Here is a 24,248-nt window from a genome sequence, read left to right as displayed (position 1 = left end):
TTCTTCACTCTTTGCGGTCTGCTTCTGCAAAGTTGTGGGACTTTGCAGATATCTGGGAGAAGATCAACATGGACCATCGGATGCTCACCATAGTCAGGACAGGCTGTATGATAGCTTGTCTTTATTATACAATGTGTCCATTGACTTGAAGGATGCCTAATTCATGATGGATGCATCCTGTTGGGGATATAATGGCAGGGTTGCTGTGACAAAGAGTGATGGAATAGAATGTTGGGTGGCGTTAGAGTAAGTGATAGGTAGATGGTATTGCTTGGAAATGACAGTTGAAAAGAAAGACGGAGAGAGGTAGTAGGACACCTGCTGAATGTGCTTTAACTTAGATTCCTGCATTGAGCAGGGATTTGGACTTGATGGCCTTATAAATCCATTCCAACTCTATTATTCTGTTTTAAGGAAAGTTCATCTCAGCACAGTAGCTAAGTAACTGACCTCATGATCACTTAGGGACAGGCCTTGTGGGCGGTGTTAGAAACTGCACCAGCAGTATTATGGGATTTGCCAGCACCATTGTAGGATTTGAGGCTATGGGATATTAATACATGAGCAGAATTTGAGATATTTGAATGTGTGGGATGCATTTTTGTGGAATTTTGGAAATGGTGGAATAAAATTAGTGAAGTTATAACTCACTTTAGAAGTTTGTTGACCAAAACATTAAAGGAAAATGAACACAGAACAAGTCAAGTGACAGTTATTTTATTTATTGGGGTTTGAAGAGAGAGGCAGAGGAACTGGGAAAGACTCCATGTCTGAAATTTTGGAAAGTTGCTGTTATTGTACACAATACTGAGCTGGATGGACCATTGGTCTAACTCTGGTTAAGGCAGATTCCGATGTTCCTAGGAAAAGCACCAAAGTCAAAGGCAGCTGACAAAGATATAAGTATCAGGGCTGTGGAGTCAGAGTCGTGGAGTCGGAGTCAGAAGCAATTTTGGGTAGAGTAAGAGTCGGTAGAAATGTACCGACTCCGACTTCAAAATAATTTTTTATTGACAAATTTTTAAAAATATAAATTCAAAATGTCAAAGAAGCTTTCCATGAAGTCAGCTGTATTTGAGCATTTCACCATAACTCAAGATGGAAAACATTTTGTGTGTCAGTGTGTGACACAGGACCCAGATGAAGACAAGATCAGCGCATATTCAGGCAGCGATAAAAATGATCCTATGAGAGCTTCCAGGGCTGTGGAGTTGGAAGCAATTTTGGGTGGAGTCAGAGTCGGACAGTACAAAAATAGAGGAGTTGGAGTCGAAGGTTTGGTGTACTGACTCCACAGCCCTGATAAGTATGAATCCTGACTCCTTAGAGCAGCCTTTCCCAACCAGTGTGCCTCCAGATGTTGTTGGACCACAATTCCCATCTTTCCTGACCATTGGCAATGCTGGCTGAGGCTGATGAGAGTTGTGGTCCAGCAGCATCTGGAGGCACACTGGTTGGGAAAGGCTGCCTTAGAGTTTTGGAGGATAATGGCCAAGGTTGGAGATGGTCCATCTGGAAGCAGAATGGTGGGAGAAAAAGGCTCAGGGACAGAATGAATTCAGAAAGTATTAATTGAAGTTGATGGCGAGAGATATATACAGGAAAAGTGAATTAGAAATGCTCCAAAGGGAAATAAGGGAGAAACAAGTTGTTAGAGAATGTTAGAATGCAGAGAGTAACCCAAGCAAGCAGACTTTGCAATGAAGGTTCTGAAAGCAAATCAGTTTAGCTTGGAGGAATTAATCTCACCTGAGTCAGTTTATGGTAGAAGTGGCTCAGGTGGGAGTTGTCATTATAAGTCTGAAAAGACCAGTTGAGGCCTGTACGTTACCCACTAGCAGGGACAGTGAGCAGGTCCTGGAACAGGGTGAGATGACCAAGTTGCCCAACGCCAGGCAGGGGAAGCCAGCTCAAGAGTTACAGCACGTAAATGAGGATGTACAACATCTAAATGAGTAATTTATAGTGTCCAACACTATAAAGGTAGAGCTACAGTTAAAGCTGGATGAGCTTCGGATATCTAATGGAAATCTAAGAAATGTATGGCGGATCTTTTAGGAGGAGGCAAAAGAGCAGGAAGCTGGTAATGAAGAGATTCTACAATGGATTAAATGCCTATATCAAGTATCTAATGCATTAGTCTTCAGCTGGTAGGTTGGGACCCACTAGTGGGTCGAAGCCTGAACCAAAGGGAATCACAACAGCAGTGCTATTGCCATGCAGATATTTGGTAAAAAAATGAAGCTATGTGTCCCCAAATGCATCTTTGGGTTAAAGGTGGGTCCTGGGTCTGAGAAAGTTATAGAGAACTAATTAATGTACACAAGAACACTGCTAATGAATTGGAAGCAAAAAGCAAGGTGTTGACTCAAGCTGTGGAAGACCGTCACAAACTTCTGAAAGAGGCAAATGAAGCACAGGATTGTTTTTCTGAGAAGGAACAATCAAAGGATGTCACAGAAAAAGAACTGAAGGAGAAGATTATGAAGATGGAAAAAGAGTTGGACAATGCAAATGATTTGGTTTTGGGCGCTAGGCCTTAAAGTGGCAATCTTTCCAGAGTGGGAGGCTGTATGTATGTATGTTTTATCACACCTTTTCTTCCAGAAGGAGCCTATATATTTCATATTTCAATTTAGGGACTGTGAATAGAGACCATGTGAAGCCAAGAGCTCTTAAGCTCTAGGAAAACAGCTGTGAAGGTAAATGCAAAACCCTGTTGTGAGGCTGAATAATTGCAAAGTCAGCAAAAGTGAAAAATATTGTGGAATTCTTGTTTCTGGTTGTGACGAAGGGTTCTGTGTTGAAGTCTGTGACTGCTAAGATGCAAGGGATGAGGAATCCCTTTAACTAAAGGTGGATGTAATGGACTGCCGTGTTTGTACATAATACCTGAATATCCTGGTGAATATTAAGTGGCGTTCCAGCAAGGCAAGGAACTGTCAACTTTGCTGAAACTTTGAACAATGATGATGTGAATCCTTGAAGGGATGTATTTTCTTTGAAAATTGCTCAGCGTGTCTCAATAAAATGTGGAGCTCATTTCTGTTTCTGGAGAGACAATTACTTGGAAGGAGAGTTGGGACTCAGAAGGCCTTGAGTAGAAATTGCCAGCTGTGGTCTTGGAGCAAACTGACTGACAGCAGAAAAAGAAGATTGCCTCAGAGGCCTTGAAAGAAACTACACCTGTGGTAGTGGTTCAATGGGTGTTGCACATATTGATCTTATTACATTTGAAGATTCCATTTGATTCAGGATGGGATTGTTCAGAATGAGCCCTGCAACAGGAATATGGACTTACAGAACTCATTGCTATTGTTTCAGCCATGTTTGAGTGCATTCTGTCCTTATTTTGTTCTTTTACTTTGTTTGCCATAACTGCAATCTAATGCTTACACAGAATTGTCCTTTGTTTGTTGTCATGAGATGCCAAACTCAGATGATTGTTTGAAAGGGAGATGATGACAGAAAACGGAGCAGAATGATATAAGGCAGTGGAGTAGAATGTTGGGCAGAGTTAGAGTGAGTGACTGGTAGACAATGTCAGCTGGAAATGACAGCTGAAAATGTGGCATTGAGAGACAGAGAAGAAGGGAAGGTGGACAAACAAGTGAAAGCAATATGTTGAAAAGCTAGCACAGTTAAGAAGTGTTAGTTACATTACTATAGGATATTAGAACATTTTATACAAATGTTCTTTAATTAAAGATATGTTTATGTTGTAACTGTTTGTGTTTCTGTCTGAGTGGATTCTATGGTTAATCTCTTTTACTCTATATGTCTGGTATGGATGTACTTGAGTAAGAGTTCAGAGAGCACAGGATTCTCCCTTGATGCCAGTAGGCAGTGGTAGCAGGTATTTTCTCAATGGTAGAGCATCTGCGTTGTATGCAGGAGATCCCAAATGCAATCCCTGGCATCTCCAGATAGAGCTGGGAGAGACTCCTGCCTGAAACTCTAGAGAACCGCTGCCAGTCAGTGTAGACAATACTGAGCTAGGTGGACCATTGGTCTGACTTGGTATAAGGCAGCTTCCTATGTTCATGTTAAGGGAAGTCTGGACCCAGTAGAGTAGCCTCATGAGCACTTGGGGATAGGCCCTTATAGGGGACACAGGGAACATTGCACCAGTTAACCCTGGTTACAGTCTACCTGAATGGAACAAGAACTCCTTTGTAGACCTCCTCAACATGACAGAGAGGGCTCCTGCAAATGGTTTCTCACATTGTGAGCAGTCAAGTCAATCTTTTGGCATCAAGGAGACACCAGCCATAGATGTTGGTCCTTCAAGTATTTTGTGAGTCCTTCAACTAGTGGGCAGAGTTCCTTAAATTTACCAGACCTTTCTATCAATGCTGCTACTTGCTCTGTGGCTATAGTATTAGACAGCTTTGCACAAGAACCAAATGCCTGTTTAGTTGGTGTGAGTTTATTTGGCAGCTGCTCACAAGTGACATTTTTAGTAACAGTAAAGTCTGCTCTGAGAAGAAATGAGGTCTGACCTTCTGTACTTGGCTCTACATAGGGTCAGAGTACTGTTGAGACTTGACATTTCCTTTCTTACAAAACATGTCATGTTCCTCCTCAACCCCTTATCCTACTCGTGTTGTTTATTCTATGAGTAAAATGAGTGCTTGAATCCGAGGTATGTAAAGCTGACTTTACATAACTCGGATCCAAGCACTCTTTACTCAGATAGAGCCAGCCAAGGTGTTCAGAAATAGTTGGTAGCAGTTAATCTGTTATGTATTTAATAATTTAATTTATATCCTGCCATTCCTCTCAGAAAGAGCTCAGGGCAGCAAACAAAATACTAAAAACATTCTAAAACATCTTAAAGCAGACTTTAAAATATATTAAAACAAAACATCTTTAAAAATATCTTTTAAAACAAAGCTTTAAAAACATCTGAAAAAACAATTCCAATATAGGTGGAGACTGGGATAAGGTTTCTACTGAAAAGGCTTGTTGAAAGAGGAAGGTTTTCAGTAGGTGCCGAAAAGATAACAGAGATGGTGCCTGTCTAATACTTAAGAGAAGGAATTCCAAAGGGGTAGGTGCCACAAAACTAAAGGTCCACTTCCTATGTTGTGCGAAACACCTCCTGATAAGATGGTATCTGCAGGAGGCCCTCACCTGCAGAGTGTAGTGATCGATTGGGTATATAAGGGTAAGATGGTCTTTCAGGTATCCTGTTAAGAAGATGCCAGGAAGGATGAACCTCTGTACCCCAAATTGTGCTTCTGAATTTCATCGACAGTTCAACCCTGCTATAAGTTGGCAAAACTCCATGTTCTGGATTGAGTCCAGTCTCACCCCACCAAGGTAGCAGTAGCTTCAGTGGTGTTTCTCCAAAGAGCCCTGGTGATAGATGCCTGCTGTGCTTGACACTAGATTGCAGCCTTTTATCATCTGCCATGACCAACTTGATTTGAGAATCTAGGCAGATGACTTCTTCAGAAAGACCACGCTCAACAACTTGGCTTCATAGCACCTACCCTGCCCCTGGTAAGATAGCTTACTACTATACCCATATATGGACTGCACAGAAACCATGAGAGAGAATAGATTGATTGCCTGTAAACATAAGTTTTTGAGTGGTCATCTGTATAGTCACATAACCCACCGTCCTACCTTGCTTGTAGGTGGTACATTGTCTTTTGCAGGGCTGCTATGTCAGTCAAAAATCTTAACTTAGTGGAAAGGTGGGAGCCACACTTCTTGAGGGGTGTGTATGTGGAGGATCTTGGTGGGGGCACCCATAAAAATTCTAGCCTAATTTTGGAAGTTAAGTGCATAAACCATGTGTGACTGCGGAGACAATGGCTTTAAGAACTACAATTTAAGGTAAACAATCTGTTCTTTATAACACAATCTTAATCATGTCTTCTCAAAAGTGAGTCCCATTGCGTTCAATAGGGCTTATTCCCAGGTAAGTGGTATAGGATTGCATTAATGTTTTATTTGTATGCGGCTCGGAATTATCTGTGTTTGGTGAAAGCAGTGATAACGAAATATTAAATAACTATCTGTCTGTCTTTGTTGGTTTGGCTATTCCAGCCTTTCCCAAACGGTGTGCCTCCAGATGTTGTTGGACCACAACTCCCATCAGCCTCAGCCATTGGCAATTCTGGCTGAGGCTGATGGGAGTTGTGGTCCAACAACATCTGGAGGCACACTGGTTGGGAAAGGCTGGGCTATTCTGTCTCATTTACAAGAAAATTGTTGCAATGAAGTTCTGTGTTGTGGGCTAGTTTATTGAAAGACTAAAAAACAACTGCAGAAAAATAGCTACAAATAAAAAAAAATTGTGACCACTATTCCATAGTCAAATTACTTAATTTTATTCTTCATAAATTATATTTTACTAAGGATATGTGCAGCTTTTAGCAAACACATTTCTCTTCAATTTATGTATATGCCTAATTTCAGAATGTGGGTTTATCAATGATGAGATATTTGTGGAGCTGGTCAATGCTCTTGGGCAATATAGTGATGATGAAGATGACGATGATGACGACGACGACGATGATGACAATCTTGATGGGAGAAATGAAAAGCAAAAAAATCGAGAGACCAACAGAATAGGTATGTTAGTATGATTCAAAGATCTTTCAGCAGCTTTTTCCTTCTGCAGAGGCGGGGGACCTATTAGAATGGTCCACCCTCAGAGGTTGATGGATCCAGTTGGTTTTCAGATGGCTCTGGGGGATTTTCCAGCTGCTTTCAATTGTACTCCTGTCAAACCCCTGGTTGATCTGTGGAATACAGTTGATCTGGATACAATAACCCCTGGGTGTGCTGTCCTACTTAACAGAACCTGATGGGCTCCAGAGCTGAGGACAGTGAAACAAGCTGGGAGATAGCTTGAATGCTGGTGGAGGAAAACTCCACATAAATGCAACCGAACACTAGTTAGTGCTCATTATTGAGCCTACTTGGTGACAGTGAAGATGAAGCACTTAGCTGTTTCTTTACTATGTCATCTGGTGGGGTTTTTCTAGGTAGCATGGGATCTTTCAGTCTCTCCCCAAGAAGGGCATGGAACTGACAGTGGCCCATTGTGACTTCTTTGCAAAGCATTTTGAGGAAAAAAATGCTTGCATCCTCTGGGGCCTTGATTCTGCTATTATAGCAGGTGAATCTCATGAGGCATTCAGAGTGCTGTCTAGTTTATTTTATTTATTTATTATTTGATTTATATCCCGCCCTTCCTCCCAGTAGGAGCTCAGGGTGGCAAACAAAAGCACTAAAAACACTTTAAAACATCATAAAAACAGACCTTAAAATACATTAAAACAAAACAAGTTTAAAAACATTTTTAAAAAAGTTTTAAAGACATCTTTTAAAAAGGGTTTAAAAACTTTTTTTTAAAAGGTTTAAAAAAACCATATTAAAAAGCAATTCCAACATAGACACAGACTGGGATAGGTCTTAACTTAAAAGCTTGTTGAAAGAGGAAGGTCTTCAAAAGGCACCGAAAACATTAATATTTAATATTTTAGTTCTATTGTGTTGTACATTTCAGTTAGTATGACTTGAGAATATGGACAAGGGATGAGTTTGGATGACCGCTTCTGCTCTTGTCCCTTGCTCTTCATGCCTGATAAAATCTAGTGAGGGGGTAGCTGGCTGGGCCAAGGAAGCAATTAATGTAGGGCAGGCACCAGAGGGCAGTCACATCGGGCCCTGGCCGAGGGCCCCTGCGGCCCAGATGGGCCCCTCCTTGGGGTGGGGGGGTAGTGCTCCTGTTCCACAATCCATGGCAGCATTGGCTCTCGACCCTGCTGCAGATTGCAGAGAGGGAGCTCCCAGGCACCCCCCATACAACTGTGCAGGCCCTCAATGGCCACCTGCATGCCCCATCTATCTCCTGTTGTGGTGAATGCTGTGTGCGCATACTTGCCACCAACCAAGATGGTGGCTGAGGCTTCACTAAGGGGCTGATGCCCCTGCCGTCATCTTGGTTGATGGCAGGCATTGTGCGTGTGTAGCGCCCAGCATTCACTGCTAGCAGGAGAGGTGGGTGGTGCATGTGGGCAGGGGCTGCGGGCCCAGGGCAGGCTGGTACCGGCCCTGGATCAGTGCCTCCATGTGGAAAGGGGTTGTACCTGCCTGCTTAAAAAAGATGATGGTAAGATCGCTCCAGAAATCTTCAGTGGATCCAGAAAATCCAAACTTTTTTTAAAAAAAATATTTATACAGAGAAAAAAATATAGTACGTATACAATATTAAATGTATAACATTTATACATTTTACAAAAACATAGGAGTCTTAAGAAATATACAATATATATATATGTTTCTTGGGAGATACAAAATTATACATTTCATAAGGTAAAAGATAAAAATAGAGTACAAAATAAAATAAGAACATTAAAAATAAACACATGAGCAGAGCAATGCGAGCTGCCGTTGGCTAGCGGGAGTGGAGTTGGTGGAAGGGAGCACCACGTCCCCTGGCTGTTCAGGCGGTGCTGGAAGAGGAGGATGCTGGCTGCACAGGGAGGGCGTGGTGGAAGGACACAAACGTCCTATTTCTTTCGGCCACCCTTTTCCTTGATGTCGTGTCTGCCGGGACCGAGGAGTTGCAGGGTGGATCCAGGCAGGTCCTGGATGTAGCATAAGCCCTCCACAACGCTCCCCCTGAATGTCCCCGTTTGGGGCCTTGCACCAGATGCCACTGGCTTCTCTACTCCGGGCTAGGCTTCTCTGGCGGATCCCTGGCTGCCCCGTGGCTGTGCTGGGCGGAAGAGGCTTCTGTTGGTGTAGGCCGGCTGAGCCGGGACTGAGCCGCCTCACCTGGTGATCAGCTGCATCCAGTCCCCCTCAGCAGGGTGTATATGCCTCTTGGGTTGCACTCTAAATATTAAATATAATACTGTAATATAGGCAGAATTATGCCCAAGGTTTTTAACACTAAGGCATTCAAGCATTATGTTTATTCATTGGCATTCATATTTAGAATTACATTTATTTACATTTCTCTTTTGTATACCCAGTGCATTTCTTTAAATTTGTTCCAATATATATATATACACTCAGATTTTTCCCCAGTTGGATGATATGATTCTGGCTGCTGTTAAAAGATGCATGCATTTCTCTGCCATCCAGAAGTACCAAATCTTTAATATAGCCAAATAGTATAGTCAAAGGATCTGGAAGTAATGTATAACCAGTAATTATTTCAGTCTCAGTAATTCTATCCATCCAGAATTTCTTTGTTTGAAAACAAGACCAAAGGATATGTTTCATTTCCTCTTTTACCAGACGGGAGTGGAGGAAGCTTTATTGATAGGGATGATCCTCCCTGTGGGAGTGACAAGCAGGGTCCTTACCAATGTTCTTCATCCTCTCCAGGGGGAGGAGTCATCCCTCTCACCAAACTGACCCTGTTTGTGGGTTAACCAAGACATGGGTCTGCTTTTCTCTGCAGCCCTCCCCAGCCTATTCTTGCTGACCAGTAGTGGAGTGTCTCCTCCTCTGCAGTGTGTTAGGTGGTGTTGTGTGTGTTTGTTCCTTTTCCCCTGATTGCCTGACTCCCCTAGTTTTTTTACTTTATTTCCTTTCCCCATCCATTGTCTGGGTTGAGGAGGGAGGGGGAGCAGATGTTGATTTGGGGGGAGAGGAATCCCTTTTTTGTTTCTAAGGCTGCTGCAGGGACTCTCCTGAGGTTGGCGGTGGGAATGGATGCTTTCCCTCTCTCCTGTTGGAGCTCTTTATGCAGACAGACTTTTTTTGGCAGGAAAGCCTATCAGGCTAAGCCTGATACTTTTGGTGGGAACACCATCTTGGTCAGCCTCTGCAGGCAAGGAGGCCAGACATTTATGGCAGGAACGTCATTTGGGCTTTGGGCCTTGTCCCTCTGCTGTGCATGTTTGGGGTGCCACAGGGAGTGAGCTTTCAGTGTGCAGTTTCAAGGGATGGCATGTGCTTTTATTTTGTGTTTGCTGCCCCTCCCCGGATAGTGGATTTTTCTGGCAGCAGCAGGCAGTTCCTGTCAATAGATCTGGCAGGTGGGCTGGCCTGCGAGCACCTGGAGAGAGGCTTGTAAAATATGGGGGGATCCTGCCAAGAAGCTAAAAGGTAGGATTGCTCCTTTGACTGCCTTGTGCATTTTTTTTGGACCCTGCATCATAAGCATTGATGTAAATTTGAGCCAGTCTGTCTGTGGTTAAATACCAACAAGAAATGAACGTATAAACATTTTCTTTTACATAAACTCTTAAAATCAATTGAGCAACATTTCTCCAGCTCCAAGCATTTGCTGGCATTTGCTGTCTTAGCTCTGTTTCCCATTTAGGTTATTGACAGAGGTATCTAAACTTAAAAGAATCTTACAAAAGTTACTTAAGAGCTTTTTAAATTTATTTTGAGTGATAAGCTCCTCAGTCTAAACAATTATGGTCCAGTTGCTAGTGTCCACTTCTTGGGACAAGGTTCTTGAGTATGTGGTCACGGGTGAGATCCAGGCTGGCTTCGATGATTTTCTAGATCCATTTCAATCAGGGTTTAGGCCTGGTTTTGGCACAGAAACTGCCTTGGTCACCTTATATGATGACCATTGTCAGGAGAAAGACGGGGAGTATGTCACTGTTAATTCTCCTTGATCTCTCTGGCTTTTGATACCATCGACCATGGTGTTCTTCCGGAGTAAATTACTGAGTTGAGGATGAGCAGCAGTAGTGTAGTGGCAAACTGAGAGTGCAGGGTCCCTACATGATTATCACAGCCATGCCCCCCCTTCTTGCTGCTGGGTTGAGAATGAGATCTTTATTAATGCCTTCTCCCACAACAGCAGATCAGCATGAAATGGGAAGAGTGTTGGCTACTGAAAAGAGTCTTCTCAGCAGCTGACTCACTTCCTTTCACTGATTGGCTCCAATCAACAGGAAAATACAAAGAAGCATGTTAGAAGACTCTTCTCAGTGGCTAACATATTTATTTATTTATTTAAAATACTTATACCCCGCCCTTCTTCCGAGGAACTCAGGGCGGCTCACAATTAAAACAATAAACAATCAGAACAACCAATATACATGTTAAAAACAATTAAAAATAGATTAAATCAAAATAGATTAAAACTATAACATTTTCAGTTAAAAGCCCGCCTAAATAAAACAGTCTTCACCTGGGTGCGAAAGGATGATAGCGAGGGAATTCCACAATCTAGGGGCAGCCATCGAAAAGGCCCTATTCTGTGTCTCAGCAAGAAGAACTTGCGAGAAAGATGGAATAGTAAGGAGGGCCTCACCGGATGATCTTAAAATCCGGACAGGTTCATAGAGGGAGACACGGTCTAACAGATAGCCTGGACCTAAGCCGTATAAGGCTTTATAGGTCAAAACCAGCACTTTGAATTGTGCCCGGAAACAGCTTGGCAGCCAGTGGAGCTGGTAGAGCAAAGGAGTAGTATGTTCTTTGAACCCAGCTCCAGTTAACATTCTGGCTGCCGTTCTTTGTACCAATTTAAGTTTCCAAGCAGTCTTCAAGGGCATCCCTACGTAGAGCGCGTTACAGTAGTCTAATCGGGATGTAACTAAGGCATGTGTTACCGTAGTCAGTTCTGACAGGTCAAGGAACGGGTGCAGCTGGCGCACTAATCTTAATTGAGCGAAGGCACTCCCGCCACAGCAGAGACCTGGGCCTCCAAGCTCAAAGTCGAGTCCAGGAGTACTCCCAAGCTGCGAACTTGAGATTTCAGGGGGAGTGTAACCCCGTCCAGCACAAGTTGAATCCCTATCCCCTGATCCGCCCTCCGACTGACAAGGAGCACCTCTGTCTTGTCAGGATTTAGTTTCAGCTTGTTTGTCCCCATCCAGTCCATCACTGATACCAGGCAGCGGTTTAGGACCTGGACGGCTTCCTTGGTTTCATTAGGTGGAAAGGAGGAATATTGGTGACACCGAACCCCAAAACTCCGGATAACCTCTCCCAGCGGTTTCATGTAGATATTAAATAGTATGGGGGACAGGACTGAACCCTGGGGGACCCCATAGGTCAATGGCCAAGGGGTCGAGCAGGTATCCCCCATAACCACCTTCTGGGTTCGCCCCTCTAGGAAGGATCGGAGCCACCGTAGCACCATGCCTCCAAGTCCCATCCCAGCGAGGCGACCCAGGAGGATACCATGGTCGATGGTATCGAAAGTGGCTGAGAGGTCCAGTAGAACCAACAGGGACACACTCCCCCTGTCCAGTTCCCTGCGTAGGTCATCCACCAAGGCGACCAAAGTCGTCTCAGTCCCATAGCCGGGCCTGAAACCAGATTGAAATGGATCTAGATAATCCGTCTCATCCAAAAATCTCTGGAGCTGGGCGGTTACCACTCATTCTATTATCTTGCCCAAAAAAGGAATATTGGAGACTGGAGGATAGTTACCTAATGATGAGGGGTCAAGGGAGGATTTTTCCAGCAAAGGTCTTATTACAGCTTCCTTTAGACAGGGTGGTAATCTGCCCTGTTGTAGAGAGGCATTGATCACTTCCTGACCCACTCGACCAGTCCCTTTCTGGCATTTTTTATAAGCCAGGATGGGCAAGGATCTAACATACAGGTGGTAGGACGTGCCTCTCCAAGGATTTTGTCCACATCCTCGGGTTGAACAAGTTGAAAGGAATCCATTCTAATTATACAAGTAGAGGCCGAAGTTACATCCACAGAGACTGTATTAATTTTGGCGTCTAAGTCAGAGCGAATCTGAGCGACTTTATTTGCAAAATATCAAGCAAACTCGTGACAGCGGGCTGTTGAGTGGTCAGCATCATATTCATGTGGGTCAGAACTTAAAAGACTCTTGACCACTCGGAACAGTTCCGCAGGATGAGAGTTAGCAGATGCAATGGTGGCGGAGAAGAAAGATTTCTTCTGAGCCCGCATTGCTGCGGAATAGGTCTTTAAATAGCTTCTAGCCTGTTTTCGGTCAGATTTGCTCAGAGTTTTCCGCCAACGTCGCTCTAGTCTCCTTCTTTCGCGTTTCATCGCTGTCAGCTCTCCAGTAAACCAAGGGGCAGATTTAGCTCCGATCCGCGGAAGGAGACGCTTAGGAGCGATTGTGTCTACCGCCCTGGTCATTTCCTCATTCCAGAGGTCGGCCAAGGCTTCAACAGAATCACCGGCCGAGGTGACAGGAAAGTCCCCAAGAGCTGTCAGGAAACCATCTGGATCCATCAGTCTTCTGGGGCGGACCATTTTAATCGGTCCCCCACCCCTGCAGAGGTTCTGAGTCCCAGTAAGTCTAAACCTGACCAGGTAGTGGTCTGTCCATGACAACGGAACTAATGAGAGTTCCTTCACCCCCAGATCACAAATATCCCGTCCAACACAGAAGCCAAGGTCCAAGGTATGACCAGCGGCATGAGTGGGGCCTGATATTACTTGGGACAGACCCATGGTTGCCATGGAGGCCATGAAATCCTGAGCCACTCCAGAAAGGGCAACATCGGCATGGATATTGAAGTCGCCCAATACTACAAGCCTAGGGGACTCCAATACCAACTCCGAGATTATCCCAGTTAGCTCAGGAAGGGAGACCGTTGGGCAGCGGGGTGGGCGGTACACCAACAGAATCCCTATTCTGTCCTTTTCATGCTGATTGGCTTGTGGGATGCTGGGACCCTGCTCCCAAAAAAGGAAGGGGTCTAAGACCCCCGGGACTCTGGACGACTACACCCCTGGTGAGCGGTACTACTTTGATGTCCCAGTCCTCCTTGCATGGACATCACAAGAGGGTGGTGTTGTGGGGAATGTTGTTCGGCGCAAGGACCCTTCAGTGTGGGCTGCCGCAGGATTAGATACTATCTCCCGTGCTGTTCTGTGTCTACATGAAACTGCTGAGGGGGGTCATCCAGAGCTTTGGAGTGTGTTATCAGCAATACGCTGGTGATATACAGCACCATTTGTCCTTTACATCTGCAGTGGATGTGTTAGAAGTCTGGCATTGGTAATGGATTGGATAAGAGCCAATAAATTAAAGCTTAATCCAGGTAAGACTGAGGCGCTGTTAGTTGGCGGTCACCTAGACCAGATGGGTGGGGTTCAGCCTGCTCTGGTTGGGGTTGCACTTCTTGTGAAGACAAGGTGAATAGCATTAGGGGTTCTTGTAAATCCACTACTGTTGCTTGAGGCATAGGTGGCCTCGATGGTATAGAGTGCCTTCCATCAGCTTGAGGTGATGGTCCAGCTGCAACCCTATCTGGCCAGGAAAAATCTAGCTTTAATTGTCCATGCTCTGGTATCTCTTGGGGTGATTACTGCAATGTGTTATATGTGGGGCTGCCTTTGAAGACAGTTTGGAAATTACAGCTAGTGCAGAATTTAGCAGCCATATTACTAACTGGGACCAGAAGGCCTGAGCATTTTATACAGATTGTGGCCTGACTGCACTGGTTACCTATTAGTTTCCAGGCTCAGTTCCAAGTGCTAGTTTTGACCTATAAAGCCTTATGCAGACCTCAGTACCTTCAGGGCCGCCTCTCACCACATGAACCTGACCCTTCAGTCTTTGTCAAAGGCCCTTCCACATATGTCTCATCTGAGGGTGGTGCTGAGGGTGGCTATACAAGAACAGGCTTTTTTAGTGGTGGCTACCTGTCTGTGGAATGCGCTCCCTGGGGAAATACACCTGGAGCCAATACCGGCAGTTTTTAGGCACTAGGCTGTGACATTTTTATTACTCAGACTCTTGGTTAAGTTAGTCTCTACTGTGTGCTCATCTTTTAGTGAGGCGGGGTAGGACAATACTCGTATGGTATTGTTGGATGAGCATTTTAGGAATGTTGTAGTGTACTTCATTTCAAATTTGGCTTTAATTGATTTTATCTCTTTGTATTTTATTTTGTTTAATCGCTTTGACGCATTTCTTTTTTGAATGAAGTGACTAACAAGTGCAATAAATAATAGTATGCTGGTTAGACTAAATACACATAGTCTAATGTTCAAACTATATATTAGCAGAAGAGTACCTTCCTTGTGTAGCATTTTCCAAAGAGGCTATTTTCTAGGGATGAATATAAACCATTTGATTTTCACAGCATTTGATTATCATTGAGTGATGATTTGCATGTTTGAAACAGCAATTGCTGATCAGATACTGTTATGGTTATTGTTCATTTAAAGGTATTTAAAGATAGTCATTGACTTTCAGTAAAAGTCTATGCTTCAAGTGTTGGATCTTCAACACTTGTCCACTCTGTCTATTGACCCCGTCACCATTTCACAGTTTGGCTGTGAGAAAAAAATAGGGTTACTTCCTTTGTTTCTGCTATTTCTGCAAAAGTGGGTTGAAAATGTAATTGACAATAAAACCCTAATTCTTATCATATGGTATGAATTAAAGTATTTTTCAAAAGAAGCAATTTAGCTCACACCACTCAAGGCTGAAGACCACCAGTTCTGCACTCAGAGGGCCTGCTAATGAATACTGCATTGGTGAGTTGAGTGAGTCAGGTGTCCAAGTGGGTTCTAGTCCCTCTTATTGCTTGGAAGACAGGAAATGAGATCAGTTTTTTTTATACTTATAGCCTCTTCCTGTGTCAGACTTCTAGTTTTATTTCTTGCCTTGCTTGGGAGAGTAACCACTTGCCCCTCTCTACTATATTCTCTCACCTTTGTATCTGTTGCCTTTCCCCATTTAACTCTGAGCTCATCATTTGGTTCGCCTCTCTATTTTTTTTTAAATGTCTCTCTTTACCCGTGGCCTTTTTCCATTGTGTTTTCCTCCCTCTTACCCCTCCCTTCATATGGCTGCAGGAGGGAAAGTGAAGTAAGTGAAGACTGCCTCACATTTCTGACACATGTAGGAGGTTACAAGCCCCCATGCATCTTCCAAGAATTCAACCATTCGTTCCAGGCCACCTACTACAAGGGCTACACCCATTCCTGCTACCCTTTCTGTGTGATGGCAGTGATGGTACACTGCAATCCAAGCGACAGTTCTTTGGAAAGCCACATGCATCCCACACATAGATGGGACCCAGACAAATCTGATGCTACCACCCATCTTCCTGTTGACGGTTCAGGCAGCTGGCAGCCGGCAATCAGCCTCCAGCGTTTCATTCTTATCAGAATTTGGAGCAACCAGAGCCATCTCTAGTGGTTGCAAACGTGATTCTAACCCACAAGAGGGCGCTCAACATCATTGAGCTGGATGACATCCTGCACCATCTGAAACCATGGTCAGTCAGCTATCAAATACTTTGCCCGCTGAACAGTGCTCCTTGTGAGCAGATATCTTCCCTTGTGGACCTCCCTCAGCTCCCCCCGAATAGACAGCCTTCTTGCATACTGAATCCCTCTTTCATCCAACTGGTGAAACAGGCCATAATAACAGATGTTACCAAGGTTCCCAAAGATTTTGTGCCTGCTGGGGGTCCATTGGTTAATTCTGAGGAACCCCCCTCAAGAAAATGAAGCTGCTACAGCCACCCACAGCTCCACTCCATGCTCTAGTCTTTACACTTCTCAACTGAGGAGGATCCTCGTTTTCTTGATGCCCATTTTAGAGTAGGTGGAATGGAGGTTCACATCTGATGGGGAGAATGTTCCCAATTCCAGGCTTTTCAATGACCAGATTACATGCCAATATTATCTAAGGCCTTTTCAGCCCTTAACCTAAAGCAAGTAGTGCCAGACTCCCAGACCAAAACAGCCAAGGGGTCCTATGTCCTGCCAAGCTCTAAACCTTTTCAAGGGACCATCCCTTTTCATTATGTTTTTAGGACCTCTGTTTAAGTAATAGCAGTAGGTCTAATAATTTTGACCCCCAAAAAGTTAAACCTTAGAGACAATGGATGACTTCAGGGTACTCTCCCAACTTAAAGATGCCTCAGAACACCATCCAGATATGGCATTAAAATGCTCTTATGAGGTGGTTCTTTCCATTAGGTGCATCTCATCAACCTTCAGTTTTGCCAGAGCTACCCTCCTCTGGCTAGATGGCTGGGTAAACCAGATCACAATCCAAGCAGGTGATAGTAAACCACCCACGAGTTGTACAAAGTCATTGCCTTCCTTGCCAGTGCTATGCATGATTCCACCCAATTGGCTATTAGAGCAGTGTCAGTGATCCAGAATCAGTTTATCGGCATTGTACATATATTGTGTAATGTATATCTTGCTCAGTCTTTTAATTTGGACTGATGAATGAATAATAAAAATCCTTGATGATGCAGGCCTCTCAAAGTTTGAATTCAATATATGGTGTAGGTCAGATTTATTATTTGCAAGATATAAAAATGTCTAAGGAGCTGAGGAACATCCAGCTACCAAAAATCCAAAGCACCCACTGAAGAAGACCTTTACAGGTTGAAACTCATTTGGGAAAGATCTAGTACAAGATTTGAATGCAAGGAATGTATTAAGGATATTTTATTGCCATATATGATGGTTTTTAATAATGTTTTATGATTGCTAGCTATTATATAATAAAATTACATTTAATATTTTAGATATTCTAATAGATACATTACTGAGCCCATTTGAGTTTTTCAGAGGTTGTTTAGGTTGGGTTTCTATCCTTTTTGGTTGTATTCTTCTATTTGGTTTACAACATGAAATCAATTATAAAATACATACAGAGTTAAAGTACCAAATTACAGTTCAATTAAAATACCCTTAATTAAAATATACAATAAAACAACCAGTTAAAATCATGATAATAAAACAGTAAAAACAATCAAACCAGTTAATAAAATTAGAAGTTAAATTGAGGGGGGGGTGTCTTCAGGAGTGAGCGGAATGCCAGTACAGATGGAGCCTCTTGTATTTCATCAAGGAGGGCATTCCACAACCCTGATGGTACCAGTGAAAAAGCCTGCCTCTGTTACTACAAGCTGATAATCATCAGGCCATGGCAAAACTAACCAGGTTCCATTTGTTGAGCATAATGCCCTTACCAGGCAATGAAGCGGAAGATGGTTTTTGAGGTAACTTGCTGGCCGCCCTCCAGTAAGAACTCAACATGGGTCTTTCCCAACACCTTAAAGCATCAAGCTTCTGCTTTATCTTCCATTTTGTCCAAGCTTGGTGTCATGTTTTGGGGCTCTTACTCTTTAGCAAAGAGGTTCATGCAAGGAGTTGCCCTCCTGAATGCCACCCACATCCCCTGTTGTCCCCCTGGTTTCTGTCCTAGAGACTCCACATGTTCCTCCAGGTGCTTCATCATCCTCTCTTCAAGCCTCTATGGACTGTCTCCCTATGGCCTCTGTCCCTTAAGGTGATCTTGTTTGTGGCATAACCTTGGCACAATGGATGTCCAGTCTCATGTCCCTCTCCTTGGCTGACTACCAGGCATCTTTTCATAAGGAGAGGGTTGTTCTACCATTGACAGTGAAGGTCCAGATCCTACCTTTATCCTGAACGTCAACTCTCTTTTCCATTCAGCAGCCGTTGTTACTATCTTTCTGTCACAGACCTACCTGATTAAGATGGCTTGACACATTCTAGATGTCAGGTGGGAGCTTAAAATATGCATTGCACAAACCTGGGTGCATAGATAGTTGTCCTCACTTCATATCCTTTCACACTACCACTTTAGGCAGAAAGGTCACTTCTACTCTAGCGTGATGGCTGAAAGCATGCATCTCCCTGGCTTACAAGGCTTTGCATCTACTGGTGCCTTGCCATCTGACACACACTCCACTACATCAGCTGCCTCCTCGCCTGCCTTTTTCACCAGTGCGCCCCTGCAAGAAATCTAATGGGCTGCTACTTGGACTCCAGCACACACCTTTACACAACACTGAAAACTCAACCAGTATGCCTCTGCAGAGACTGCCTTTTGAGAGTCACACGCTACAGCGTGTCCTTTCCTCTCTATACACAGCTATCTAACCTGCCCATCAAAAGTTAACTAGTGAATATCCCACTTGGACACCTCTCACACTGAACTTAGAATGGAACATTGGGAACTAATGTGAACCTTGATTCTGAGTTGAATTCCTAGGAGGTGGCCAAGGCCCACCCTTGTAGGTGGCTGCAGCTGATCACATGCTCCTTTCTAGACCAGGGCCTTGTGCCCTTAGTTTTCCTTTTGTTTTTTCTGTTTTCTTTTCTTATGACTCCAGTATATCCTTCTTGGCTTAGACATGAAACATTACAGAAAGTCCAGCACAGGGAGAAGCTATAAGCAACAACAAAAATTCTGATATCATTAACTGCTTTCTGAGCAGTAGGAGGGACTAGACCCCACTTGGACACTTTCCAGGAACTCAACTCGGAGACAACGTTCATGGTAAATTTCCAATGCTCCTATCTAGGTCAAGGGCAGCTCCCAATGGTCCTTGTCTTGTGGTGGTGGCTGAGTACACCTATCCCTCTAGATATAAAACTCTTAACTTGCTGTGACCCTGATTGATAGGATGTGACATAAATTCTAATCCAGGGGTTCCAACACTGTGGTCCGTGAGCTACATTCACATGGTCCACGGCATGTCTGTGAAGAACACTTACAATTTGAATTCTGTGGCATTCAGATTGTAACACAATAAAATGCAATATAAGAAATAAAAGAAGCAATAAAATACAATGCAGCATCTTGCACAGCACATTACAATTGCTGCAATAGGCTGAAAAATCATTAAGGGTCCCCCAAGACCCTCAGCAATTTCCAAGTGGTCTGTGGAGAAAAAAGTTTGGGAACTATTGTTTTTAATCAGTAGAGATGACAGAATAATCAAAAAGGTCGTGTCCTCTGAGGCAGAGTACTTCTTATATCTCAGATTCTCATTCTTGTTCTCTTTCTTCTCGCCATGTAATGGCAAAACAGCGTAACATTTTGGAATTTTACTTGAATGTTGGTGTGAGCATTATATTTGCCAATATAGACAAATAAAACAAGGAATTCTCAGACTTTGTCAAAGCAGTTATCAGTCAAGGAAATAACAGCAGTTTGAGCATTTCTTTTACTATAAGAAAAATCAGATTGCTTGGGAGCTTGTACTCAGTTTTGCTTTTGTTCTAGGTTATTTATTAATTAAGTTTATATTCTGTCCTTCTTCCCAAAGGAGCCCGGGCAACTCATTTTTCAACAAAACATTTTAACAACAAAAAGCATCCTCTCGTTTGGATTACTGTAATGCGCTCTACGTGGGGCTACCCTTGAAAACAGTCCAGAAATTACAACTTATACAAAATGCGGCGGCTCGACTACTTACAAACTGTCGCCGCCGGGAGCATATCACCCCAGTGCTATTCGACCTGCACTGGCTTCCAGTTGTTTTCCGGGCCCAATTCAAGGTGTTGGTATTAACCTTTAAAGCCCTACACGGTCTCGGCCCAGTTTATCTGATGGAGTGCCTCCAACGCCACCAATTATGCCGCCCGACAAGATCGGCCACACAGGGCCTTCTCTCAGTCCCGCCAACTAAAACAGCTAGGTTGGTGGGGACTAGAGAGAGGCCTTCTCAGTGGCGGCCCCCACTCTCTGGAACTCCCTCCCATTCGATCTTCGCCATGCCCCTTCCCTGAATGTATTCCGCCAGGCCTTGAAGACCTGGCTCTTCAGACAGGCCTTTGGGACTTCCGGGGAGGGTTACTCTCTATGACAAATTGCCCATTACTCTGAACTGTCATTGTTTATAGTTTTTATAATTTGTATTGTATTTTATTGTAACCGAGATGTACGTCGCCTAGAGTGGCCACAGGCCAGATAGGCGACACAGAAATTAAATTATTATTATTATTATTATTTTAAATACAGATAAAAATAATCTTCTGACCATTGATCTTAAGGTTGCCTGGAACAGTCTCCTTCAGCCATTAAATTCCTCCTAAAAATCAATAATGATGGAGACAGATGCACCTTACTGGGGATGGCATTCCACAAATGGAGCCACCACTGAAAAGGCCCTGTCACAGGTCAATGCCAACTGGGCAGTCATCAGTAGCAGCACTGCTGATTGTAGGGTCAAAGATGGTTGATACTGGGGAAGGTGCTTTTTTAGATACTTGGGCCCCAAACCATTTAGGGTTTCATGAGCTTTGAATTGCCCCAGGTAGCTCACTGGCGTGCAGTGCAGTGCAGCATTTTCAGGGCCAGAGACATATGGTCCCATTAGGCTGCTCCACTTACCAGTCAAGCAGCCAATTGCATTCTGCACTAACTGAAGCCTCCAGATTGTCTTCAAGGACAGCCTCATATGCAGCACATTACAGTAGTCTAGGTGGAAAGTCACCAGAGCATGGACAACTGAGACCAGGCTATCCTGAACCAGGGATAGTCGTAGGTGCCAAATCAACCTAAGCTGGGTGTAAGCACTCCTAGCCACCAAAGCCACTTGGGACTCTAGTGACTGAATCCAGGAGTGCTCCCTGACTGTGACCCTGTTCCTCCAAGGGGGAATAAAACTCCTTTCAGAACAGGTTGTACACCTCATTCCCAGATACAGGAACCATCCAGCCACAGCCATCTTATCAGGATTTATCGTCAGTTCCTTGGCCCCATCCAGCCTGTCCCTGCCTCCAGACACCTGTCTAACACCCTTACAGCCTCTCCTGATTCAGATGGAATGGAGAGGCAGAGCTGTGTGGTCATCAGCCTACTGATGACATTGTGCTGCAAATCACTGGATGACAGCTTCCGACAGTTTCATATGGATGTTAAATAGTTAGAGATATGGAATGGACCCTTGTGGGACACCACAGCCCAAAGCCATAGAGCCAAGCAACAGTCTCCCAGTACTGCTTTCTGGCAGCAGCCCTGTTGGTACGAGTGGAACCCACTGTAATAGAGTACCTCCACCTCCCACCTCCTTGAGTCTCTCTAGAAGAACACAATGATCAGTGGTGTCAAATGTCACTGAGAGATCAAGAAAAACCAACAGGGTTGCACTATACCTGTTTCTCTCCCAATAAAGGGCATCCATCAGGGCCACCAAGGCTATATCAATGTCAAAACCAGGCCGGAAACCAGACTTGAATGGATTGAGATAATCTGCTTCCTTCAGGCATATCTGTAGCTGGTTGGCCACGACCCTGTTGATCACCTTACCCAGAAAAGTAATATTAGAGACCACATGGTAATTTTCTAAAACCTCTGGATCCAGAGGGGACCTTTTCAAAAGGGGCCGAAACACAATCGCTTTCAAGGCAGTGGGCATAACTCCCTACCATAGTGAGGCATTGACCACTCTGGATCCATCCAGTCAATCCCCTCCTACTAGATTTTACCAACCATGATGGGTAGGGATTGAGAGAGCATGTAGTCACCCTCACTGCTTCAAGTATCCTGTCTATATCCTTAGGCTGCAATAACTGAAACTGATCCCACAAGCTGTAATCAACAGTGCTTCAAGGACCTCCAGCAAGCCTGAACCAATTGCTGTATCAAGTTCAGCATGGATCTGAATAATTTCCCCCTCAAAGTGACTCAAATCTCTTACAACAGGCTGTTGAGTATCATTGTTGATGATACACACTGGTCTGGACCAGCCAGTTTTTCTCTCTCTAAACAGCTCTGCAGTTAGGCAGATTAAAAGAAAATCGAAGGTGGCAAAATAATTTATTTATTATTACATTTATATTCCACTTTTCTTCTGAGGATCTCAAGGTGACATACAAATGCCAATTTTATCCTTGCAACCACCCTTTAAGGTAGGTTAGGCTGAGAGATAGTGACTGGCCCAAGGTCACTTGGTGAGCGTAATGGCTGATAGGGATTTGAACCCCTGTCTTCTAGGTCCCAGTGCAATATTCTAACCACTACACTACACTGGCTCAAAAATAATATTAGGAATATAGGAAGCTGTCTTATATTGAGTCAGACCCATTGGTTCATCCCGCTCTGTATTGTCTGCAGTGACTCATAGCAGCTCTCCAGGATTTCATACAGAGGTCTCTCAGTCCTATCTGGAAATGCTGGGGATTGAACCTGGGACTTCCTGAATGCAAGGCAGATGTTCTAACACCGAGCTGTGGTCATACACTCTCCAGACATTGCTCTTTAGTTTCTAAGTTATGGAAAGGTAATGCTTTATTGATCTCTAACACTGCCATTGGAAGAAATGGATCAGATGTTTTTGTTGATCTAGGATGGATGTGATGTTAGTGTGCAATTTTGTGCCAGACACAACTCATAGTTTGCTTGTCTCACATTTTGAGAAACAATGTGTGAAGATTCTTAGATTTTGGAACAATTACTCATTGTCTGTGTTCGTGTTTATATATAGACAAAGAGAGCCATCCTCCTCGGAAATTTCCTTCTGACAAGATATTTGAAGCCATTTCCTCAATGTTTCCAGATAAGGGTACAGCCGAGGAACTGAAAGAAAAGTAAGATGTAATTTCTTGAACTGCAGAATCTCCATTTCTGGAGAAATACTATACCAGCCTTGCACAAAGTGTGACCCAGCCAGTCAAACACAGTTAAAACTCCTGCTTAAGTAGCGGTTGTTGAACACTTGGGTGTCTCATTTGGATTGGTAGTCCACAAATTTATTATTTATTATTCAATTTATATACCGCCCTTAGCGAAATAGCTCTCAGGACGGTGAACAAACAAGATAAAATACAATATATCATAATAAAAATACAAAAACATATACAAACAAACAACGAAAAGCACAGCAAAAACAAAATAAATACTACAAAAATTAAAATACAGATTAAAAGATTAAAAAAGTTAAGAAGATTAAAATGCCTGGGAGCATAAAAAAGTCTTTACCTGGCGCAGTTGTGCAGGCCTGTCCTGTTGACATTGATTGGACGTTTGGAGAACACATCTCTCTCTTGGACTAACAGCTAGAGATCGCAAAAGTGATTATAGCTATATAGTTGATTACAGTGGCAAAGAACCGGTCAGCTAGGTTGAAAGTTCACAATGGAGGAAGTATAATATGGTGATATTGGGATCAAGGAGCCTTGTTTGTTGCCCCTCCATTTGTTTTCTGTATCTAGGGCTCAAGTGACATCCTGTTCCAAATGACAACAGCAGCTCTTGCTGGACTTACAAATCCAAAGGTGAAATTCTGGGATTGACTGTGCACCAACCTTTGTATTGAATTTATTTTCCAACAGCATGTTTTAATAACTAATTACTCTAGCATGGATTGTGAAACATAAGTAATTATGAAAAGGCAGGGCATGAGGTACTTTAACAGAGTACTGTTTAGTTTTTTAAAAAATTAAAATGTGTCATGATTGCAGCCGTATCTGGGTATAGGATGTTTTCCTTACTTTAGCAAATAACCAGAATGAATTACTTCAAACAGGGCATAATCGGGCAAAATTAAAGCAATTGAAAGGTCCCATTG

General features: G+C 43.5%; 1 protein-coding gene across 10 annotated transcripts in view; it reads left to right on the top strand.

Annotated features, from left to right (window-relative positions):
* Positions 1-24,248, top strand: part of EZH2 (enhancer of zeste 2 polycomb repressive complex 2 subunit) — a 131,668-nt gene that overhangs the window by 55,018 nt on the left and 52,402 nt on the right. For all 10 annotated transcript variants that reach the window (XM_061587485.1, XM_061587493.1, XM_061587484.1 and 7 more), the window contains 2 exons: positions 6,433-6,588; positions 23,166-23,268. In XM_061587485.1, the coding sequence (XP_061443469.1) occupies positions 6,433-6,588; positions 23,166-23,268 (259 nt within the window). The remainder of the gene's footprint in view (positions 1-6,432; positions 6,589-23,165; positions 23,269-24,248) is intronic.

The sequence above is a fragment of the Rhineura floridana genome, chromosome 10 (genome assembly GCF_030035675.1).
Source record: "Rhineura floridana isolate rRhiFlo1 chromosome 10, rRhiFlo1.hap2, whole genome shotgun sequence".
Lineage (NCBI taxonomy): Eukaryota > Metazoa > Chordata > Lepidosauria > Squamata > Rhineuridae > Rhineura > Rhineura floridana.
This window is presented reverse-complemented; position numbering and strand designations above follow the sequence as displayed.